General features: G+C 41.6%; 1 protein-coding gene across 9 annotated transcripts in view; it reads left to right on the top strand.

The window, feature by feature from the left end:
* The window catches only part of nol4lb (nucleolar protein 4-like b), a 427,907-nt gene that overhangs the window by 376,269 nt on the left and 42,919 nt on the right, over positions 1 to 8,719 (top strand). For all 9 annotated transcript variants that reach the window (XM_043710520.1, XM_043710524.1, XM_043710522.1 and 6 more), the window contains one exon: positions 4,074 to 4,265. In XM_043710520.1, the coding sequence (XP_043566455.1) occupies positions 4,074 to 4,265 (192 nt within the window). The remainder of the gene's footprint in view (positions 1 to 4,073; positions 4,266 to 8,719) is intronic.

The raw sequence follows: 8,719 nt of genomic DNA, 5'->3' as shown, positions 1-8,719 counted from the left end.
CCTGCGCCCACACCTCCTCCCTCACCTCCATCCAAGGCCCCAAAGGAGCCTTCCACATCCATCAAAGTTTTACCTGCACATCCACCAATATCATTTATTGTATCTGTTGCTCCCGATGCGGTCTCCTCTACATTGGGAGACTGGTCGCCTCCTAGCAGAGCGCTTTAGGGAACATCTCTGGGACACCCGCACCAATCAACCACACCGCCCTGTGGCCCAACATTTCAACTCCCCCTCCCACTCAGCTGAGGACATGGAGGTCCTGGTCCTCCTTTACAGCCGCTCCCTCACCACCAGACACCTGGAAAAAGGAAGCCTCATCTTCAACCTCGGAACACTTCAACCCCAGGGCATCGATGTGGACTTCACCAGTTTCCTCATTTCCCCTTCCCCCACCTCACCCCAGTTCCAAACTTCCAGCTCAGCATTGTCCCCATGAATTGTCCTACCTGCCTATTTTCCTTTCCACCTATCTACTCCACCCTCCTCTCTGACCTATCACCTTCATCACCACCCCCACTATTGTACTCTGTGCTGCTTTCTCCCCACCCCCACCCTCCTCTCATTTATCGCTCCACTCTTCAGGCACTCTGCCTTTATTCCTGATTAAGGGCTTTTGCCTGATTTTCCTGCTCCTCGGATGCTGCCTGAACTGCTGTGCTTTTCCAGCACCACTCTATTCCAAAAATCTTTGGAGTTAAAGGGTTAATGATGACCATGAAACTATTGTCAACTGCCTTAAAAACTCATCTGGTTCACTATTGTCCTTTAGTGAAGGAAACTACTGACTTTAACTGATTTGGCTTACATTTGACTCCAGACTCTCAGCAATGTGGTTGATTCCTAACTGCCCTCTGGGCAGTTAGGGATGGCAATAAATGCTGGCCTGGCCAATGATGCCTACATCTTGAATGAATAATGTTTAGGTAAGAAGGTCTGGTAGCATTTGTAGAGAGAGAAACAGAGTTGATATTTCATCAGGACAATATCCACACGATGACTGCAACAGTGGACTCGAGGATTTCTCTATAACTTGTCTTTCTCACTGCTAGATGTATTTTCACAATGTTCTATTATGAGGCTTTAAAGCAATATATGAAATATTTCTCAGTGAAGTGCTTGGAGCTCATTCAATGTATTGCTGTAACAGTTGTTTTAGAATGAATATCATTATCATTTCTTTGAAATTTGAGGAAATAATTTAATTAAATTCCAAAGTTTCTTAATTACAACAAAGCTTAAACAGTTATGTTCCACACTGCAACCCTTGAAAAGTTGGGTTGATCTTCCATATTACTGGGATTTCTGGAAATACTGGATTTCTGGGATATTGGAAATTCCTGTTATACCACTGCAGGAACAGTGGATACTGTAAAGGAGGAGGGAACACCTGACAGGCAATCATTCCCTAATGACTTGTTCTGATTGGCACTAATAATTGACTGATGACCATCCAACAGTCAGCGGAGTTTGGCTGAAAAAGATGAAAGAAAAGTGTTGAAGGGCATCTTACCCTCAAGGTAGACAGAAGTGAAAAGGTAAATTTTGTAATTGTTGACATTATGAATTAGTGGTACACCTCATGATAAACTTACCATACTAACTAAACAGAAGCAAACAAATAATTAAAATAGTTTTCATGTATTTTCTTTGCTGAGCTAGCATATAAATATACTGTCAATGTTGACAATAATATGTAAAACATGAATTCAGTGAAGCCAGCAAATAAATTGAAGTACACCAAACTACATACAAAAACATCTTTCAAGTAATTATTTTACATTATTAATGGCTTAAGAATGTTTTGTCATATTTGAAACTAATTTTAAAGGCTGGATTGGCTTGTTGGAGGCAGGAATTGTGAGGTAGATTGGATTTTGAATCACAAACCCACCCGCAACTTGAAACAGGAAGTAGACATTTTTCGCTAAATTGAGAAGCTAGTTATCTATAGATGGGTCTACTGTCCAATGAGACAAGAAGGGTACAAGGATCCAGAAGGCCAGTCAAAAAGTGGGCCAAGTAGTGACTTGCTTCAGGAACCATTGTTGCGGCTGCAGTTTGCACATAAATGTTTTAGGACAAAGGTTGGAGAAGGTTAAAATATCCCATGTTTCGAATATCAGTGCAGGATATGGAACCTGGGGCAGGGTAACACATTCTCAGCAATTATTTTTTGTATAATGGGTCAAGAGCCCTTTTAAATGCTCAACCTCTTCATCGCCACTTCAAATACCATCATTTCACTAAGCTCACAGGTAACTCAGTTGAAACTTTATTGCTGGAACAGCACAGCAGGTCAGGCAGCATCCAGGGAACAGGAGATTCGACGTTTCGGGCACAGGCCCTTCTTCAGGAATGAGCAGAGAGTGTTCAGCAGGAACACTCTCTGCTCATTCCTGAAGAAGGGCCTGTGCCCGAAACGTCGAATCTCCTGTTCCCTGGATGCTGCCTGACCTGCTGTGCTGTTCCAGCAATAAAGTTTCAACTTTGATCTCCAGCATCTGCAGACCTCACTTTCTCCTCACAGGTAACTCAAGCAACTTGTTGAGAATCAGACCAACTCCACATAGGAAAGAGTCCATCTCCGTTGCGAAAGATTACTGGGGTTGGATCTTTAATGAGCCAACAATGATATAAAGTTCCTCATTGATTGGAGCTGACCTAATCTGAACATTGCTGTACCCCAACCCTCAAAAAAACCAATGAAGGGCGGAAATGAGGTCGAAGTCCTGGTCATGTTCCACTGTGTCTCAACTTTGGTTCAGTTAGCTGCAATGCATGTTTCTGTTTCCTTTCATCCTTAGAACTAGTGTCAATGAGTCAAGTATATTTTTTATAACTTGTTTGTCATTTGCATGCCTTCGTAGTTCCCTTCCACACAACTTTTAATTGCAATTTAACGATTACATTTCTCCACTTTTAGCAAAGGATTTCCATTTAAAACTTTGCAAGAAAGCAACTAAATTGATTACTGTGCAATTTCTACTATCAGTTGGCATCATCTTGTTAGCACCATAGTCTACAAGTAACTTATCCACTTTAGAAGAAGATAAACAGAAAATTCTCTATTACTGATGGAAACAACAAGGTGTTGTAAAACAAAACGGAACATATAAATAAATATATTTTTCTTCAATAAGCTTCATACTGTGAAAAAATGAAATTCCTAGTTTCAAATGAAGCTATATGGATTCATTTGATTACTTCCACCCACTCACTCTGAAAGTGGGTGAACAGGCAGAGGGGAATGTGGAAATGAGTGGAGGTGCCCACACAATGTGGTGCTAGGTTTGGGAGAAGGTGAATCCTGGCAATCTTGACACCCTGTGCCCACTGGTGATTGGTGACCCCCTGCCCCCAGTGGCAAGGCTGCCCCAACTCTTCTTTGAATCCATGTCCCCCCATGGTTCCTCAACAGTAGGGGAAGTGAATGTGTGATTATGGTCTCAGCAGTCGTAATCACTCCCAGAAATGCTGCATGGAATGAAGAGTCTGTGGCTGTAATCGCTGGGAGGCATTAAATCCTTCCAGCTTAGGACCCTGACAGATATTGAATCAGGTCATAGCTTCCCAACCAAATGGAATGGATTTGTCCAGTCTTAGTATGCATAGCTTCTACACTTCAAAATTAAGCAAAGGTAGCAACGAGATAGAATAACAACAGAGGCAGCTTATATTTATAAGGTGCAGTAAAATATCACAAGGCATGTTGAAACTAGGGGCTAAACTGGTGGATTGAGAAGTTTAAAAAAGGATGTTAATGTGCATTCCTTTTGGATAAAGATGATTGGATTCATGACTCCAAAAGAAGTCATGAAGTGGAAGGATTTGAAGCAGGTATATTATTTTATGTTTTGCCACTGATACACAGTGAAAGTTTCACCTCCATAGTTGCTACAACCCAATATTAATTCTGGTCAGGACTTCTGAAATAGCTTCATCAGTTGATTTAGAATGCTGTTATTGTAGAATTTTCTCACCCTGCCTGCTTGTTCTACCATACATATAAAATGGTTTTAATAATATTGAAGATATTTGTGACTTTTTAAAATATTTTCTTTTGCCAACAGATGTTTGTGAGGCTGTTTGTTGATGAAAATCTTGACCGAATGGTTCCCATTTCAAAACAGCCCAAAGAAAAGATTCAAGCTATCATTGAGTCATGCAGCCGACAGTTCCCTGAATTTCAGGAGCGAGCCCGAAAGCGCATTCGCACTTACCTCAAGTCCTGCAGGCGAATGAAAAAAAATGGCATTGAACTGGTGAGAGGTCTTCGTGCTAAAGCAAGATTTCAGCGTGTCCGGTTATGTCATTTACAAACTAGAGTGATATCAAAACCGTATGTTTCTATTTTCCAACATGCTTACATATGTATTCAATAAGGAAACACTTGGTCAACTAGATTATTTTTAAAGATTTGTAATCATTTTTCGAGTGTGTATTTAAAATACACCCTTGTACCTCAAACTGATACATTTTTTTTTCATTGTTTGCCAAACATGCTTTGAAGTCACCTAACATTGCCATGACTAGATTAACTGCAGTTCCAGTTGTGATGGTTAACTAACATCATGTGACAGAGTGCCAGAGATTGTCTGGGAAGAGAGTTCTGGCTTTAAATAACAATAAGCTTAAAGTCTCTTCAGTATGCCCAGATCATACACACTAGAGATCATCTAGAGATCATTGTTTTCAATGTTCATTTGAAAATGAGTGTTATTGCTAAAGCATGCATGTCGCAGTACTTTACATTTGGTCAGCCCAGCAAATATAAAGCATTCCACGAAAGAAGTTCTTTATGAAAGAGAAAATTGTCCATTGATGAGCATAACAATCATTAAAGGTAACTACAGTAGTTATAAGTAATGCTAATTTTGAATGGCTTGGTAATTTGGGGTAATTTAAACCTCCTTCCAAAACTCCAGTATCTGTCAGGAATAAAGTTAGGAAATGAAGTTAAAATTAAGTGACAGGATATCACCCCCAAACCTGCTGACTGTTATTTTAAATTGCAAAGTCCAAGGACATCTGCCTGAAGGTAGTGAGGTCCTTACAGATCATGTAGCAATTACAGCATCACAGCATGAATGGAATATTGCCCCAAGATCTATGCGTGCAAGTGTTTGTTCCTTCCCTGCCAGACTTTGCTTACTAGAACAAGAGCTGTGGCCAGAGAATTTTTTTCTCACTTTCTTGCTCACAGACCAAGCATTTGTTGCAACGCAGCATTGGCAGGGAGGTAGCAGTAGGTTCCCTCTCTATACTCAAGAGTTTGAAAATGATCCATTGCACAGGATATCTAAAGGCAAAAATGGAAATCTTCTCCAGAGTACTCTCTGTGTGAGTACAGTTATGAATTGGAAATCATCATACCACTGTGGCAGAGTGTTCCATTCATGCAGTGGTGGAATACAACTTCTGATTTGTTGAACTTTGATGCTACTAATCATAAGAAACCAAATAATCAGGATGAAAGGACATGTATCACAGAAAGCACCATACTGTAAATTTCTTGAAGTTAGTGAAATGAAAGACAAAATGTGAAAGTAAAGAGGAGCTACCCTCACTTAATAGTATATTTTTCATTCGATTGTTAATGGAACTTTTATCTGCCCTCCTGCACAGCTTGCACAGATCCCAACGAAAACAATTGTACATTGAAATTCAGATTTGGTCAGGAAAGTGGATTGCTGATTTAGTATGGATCAAAACTAGTTTTGGATACTGTTGGGGGTGTGGGTGACTTACCAGCAGTAAGCCATGGGGTACAGGTCTCTGGCACAGAGTCTGTCCCTGTTGCTCAGAAGGGAAGGGGAGAGAGGAGCAGAGCGTCAGTCATTGGGGAATCCATAGCTGGGGGGAAAGATAAGAGGTTCTGTGGGAACCTGTGGGACTCATGGTTGGTGTGTTCCCTCGCAGGTGCCAGAGTTGATGATGTCTCTGATCATGTTTTTGGGATTCTTGAGGAGGTGGGGGAGCAGCCCCAAGTTGTGATCCACATAAGCACTAATGACATAGTTAGGAAAAGAGAAGGGGATTTAAGGCAGAAACACAAGGAGCTAGAGTGAAAGCTTGGAGAGAGAACAGAGTTATTATCTCTGGTTTGTTGCCCGTGCCATGTGCTAGCTACACGAGGAATAAGGAGAGGAATTGAACACGTGGCTACAGGAATGGTGCAGGAAGGAGTCTTCAGGTACCTAGATAATTGGGGCTCATTCTGGGGTAGGTGGGACCTCTACAAATAGGATGGTCTACACCTGAACCAGAGGGGTACCAATATCCTTGGGGGAAGGTTTGCTAATGCTCTTTGGGTGGGTTTAAACTAATTCGGCAGGGGGATGAGAACATAAATTGTAGTTCCAATCTCCAGGAGGTTCAGAGTAATGAGGTCAGAAATATGGTTGCAAGGTAGCAAGAGTGCACCAGCAAACAGGAAGGTGGTTTGAAGTGTGTCTACTTCAACGCCAGGAGCATCCAGAATAAGATGGGTGAAGTTGCAGCATGCATTGGTACCTGGGATTTCAATGTTGGGGCCATTTCAGAGACATGGATAGAGCAGGGACAGGAATGGTTGTTGCAGGTTCTGGGATTTAGATGTTTCAGTAAGAACAGAGAAGATGGTAAAAGGGGGGAGTTGTGGCATTGTTAGTCAAGGAGTGTATTACGGTGGCAGAAAGGACTCATCTACTGGGCCGAGGTTAGAAACAGGACAGGAAAGGTCACCCTGTTGGGAGTTTCCTATAGGCCTCCAAATAGTTCCAGAGATGTAGAGGAAAGGATTGCAAAGATTATTCTGGATAGGAGCGAGAGTAATAGTGTAGTTGTTATGGAGGACTTTAACTTTCCAAATATTGACTGGAAATACTATAGTTTGAGTACTTTAAATGGGTCTGTTTTTGTCCAGTGTGTGCAAGAGGGTTTCCTGTCACAGTATGTAGATAAGCCAGCAAGAGGCAAAGCCACATTGGATTTGGTACTGGGTAATGAACCTGACCAGGTGTTAGATTTGAAGGTCGGTGAGCACTTTTGTGATAGTGACTACAATTTAGTTATGTTTACTTTAGCAAAGGAAAGGCATAGATATTCTTACCACAGGGCAAGATTATAACTGGGGAAAAGGCAACTATGATGTGATTTGGCAAGATTTAGGATGCATAGGATGGGGAAAGAAACTGCAGGGGATGGACACAATTGAAATGTGGAGCTTATTCAAGGAACAGCTATTGTGTGTCTTTGATAAGTATGTACCTGTCAGGCAGGGAGGAAGTTGTTGAGCATGGGAGCCATGGTTTACTAAGGAAGTTGAATCTCTTGTCAAGAGGAAGAAGATGGCTTATGTTAGGGTGAGACGTGAAGGCTCAATTAGGGCACTTGAGAGTTACCAGCTAGCCAGAAAAGACCTAAAGAGAGAGTTAAGAAGAGCTAAGAGGAGTTAGGAGAAGTGGTTGGCAAATAGAATCAAGGAAAACCCTAAAGCTTTCTCTGGGTATATCGGGAATAAAAGAATGACTAGAGTAAGATTAGGGACAATCAAGGATAGTAGTGGGAAGTTGTGTATGGAGTCCAAGGAGATAGGGGAAGTGCTAAATGAATATTTTTCATCGTCTTTTTCCAGTGTGAATACCAATGTTGTCGAGGAGAATACTGAGACACAGGTTACTAGACTAAACGGGATTGAGATTCACAAGGAGGAGGTATTAGCAATTCTGGAAAGTGTGAAAATAAATAAGCCCCTCGGCCAGATGAGATTTATCTTATGATTCTCTGGGAAGCCAGGGAGGAGATTGCAGAGCATTTGGCTTTGATCTTTATGCCATCATTGTTTACAGGAATAGTGCCAGAAGACTAGAGGAAAGCAGATGTTGTCCCCTTGTTCAAGAAGAGGAGTAGAGACAACTCTGGTAATTATAAACCAGTGAGCCTCACTTCGGTTGTGGGTAAAGTGTTGGAAAAGGTTATAAGAGATAAGATTTATAATCCTCTAGAAAGGAATAAGTTGATTAGGGATAGTCAACATTGTTTTATGAAGGGTAGGTCATGCCTCACAAACCTTATTGAGTTCTTTGAGAAGGTGATCAACAGGTAGATGAGGGTAAAGTGGGTGATGTGGTGTATATGGATTTCAGTAAGGTGTTTTATAAGGATCCCCACGGTAGGCTATTGCTCAAAATACGGAGGCATAGGATTGAGGGTGATTTAGCGATTTGGATCAGAAATTGGTTAGCTGACAGAAGACAGAGGGTGGTGGTTGATGGGAAATATTCATCTTGGAGTTCAGTTCTAGTGGTGTACCGCAAGGATCTGTTTTAGGGCCACTGCTGTTTGTCATTTTTATAAATGACCTGGATGAGGGCATAGAAGGATGGGTTAGTAAATTTGCGGATGACACTAAGGTCACTGGAATTGTGAACGTGGCAAAGGATGTTGCAGGTTACAAAGGGATATAGATAAGCTGCAGAGTTGAGCTGAGAGGTGGCAAATGGAGTTTAATGTGGAAAAGTGTGACGTGATTCACTTTGGAAGGAGCAACAGGAAAAGTACTGGGCTAATAATAAGATTCTTGGCAATGTAGGTGAGCAGAGAGATCTTGGTGTTCATGTAAATAGATCCCTGAAGGTTGCCACCCAGGTTGATAGGGTGGTTAAGAAGGCATACGATGTGTTAGCTTTTATTGGTAGAAGGATTGAGTTTCGGAGTCACGAGGTCATGTTGCAGC

The sequence above is a fragment of the Chiloscyllium plagiosum genome, chromosome 20 (genome assembly GCF_004010195.1).
Source record: "Chiloscyllium plagiosum isolate BGI_BamShark_2017 chromosome 20, ASM401019v2, whole genome shotgun sequence".
Classification (NCBI taxonomy): Eukaryota; Metazoa; Chordata; class Chondrichthyes; order Orectolobiformes; family Hemiscylliidae; genus Chiloscyllium; species Chiloscyllium plagiosum.
Note: the sequence above shows the minus strand (reverse complement) of the source record. Positions and strands in the feature narration are given on the sequence as shown.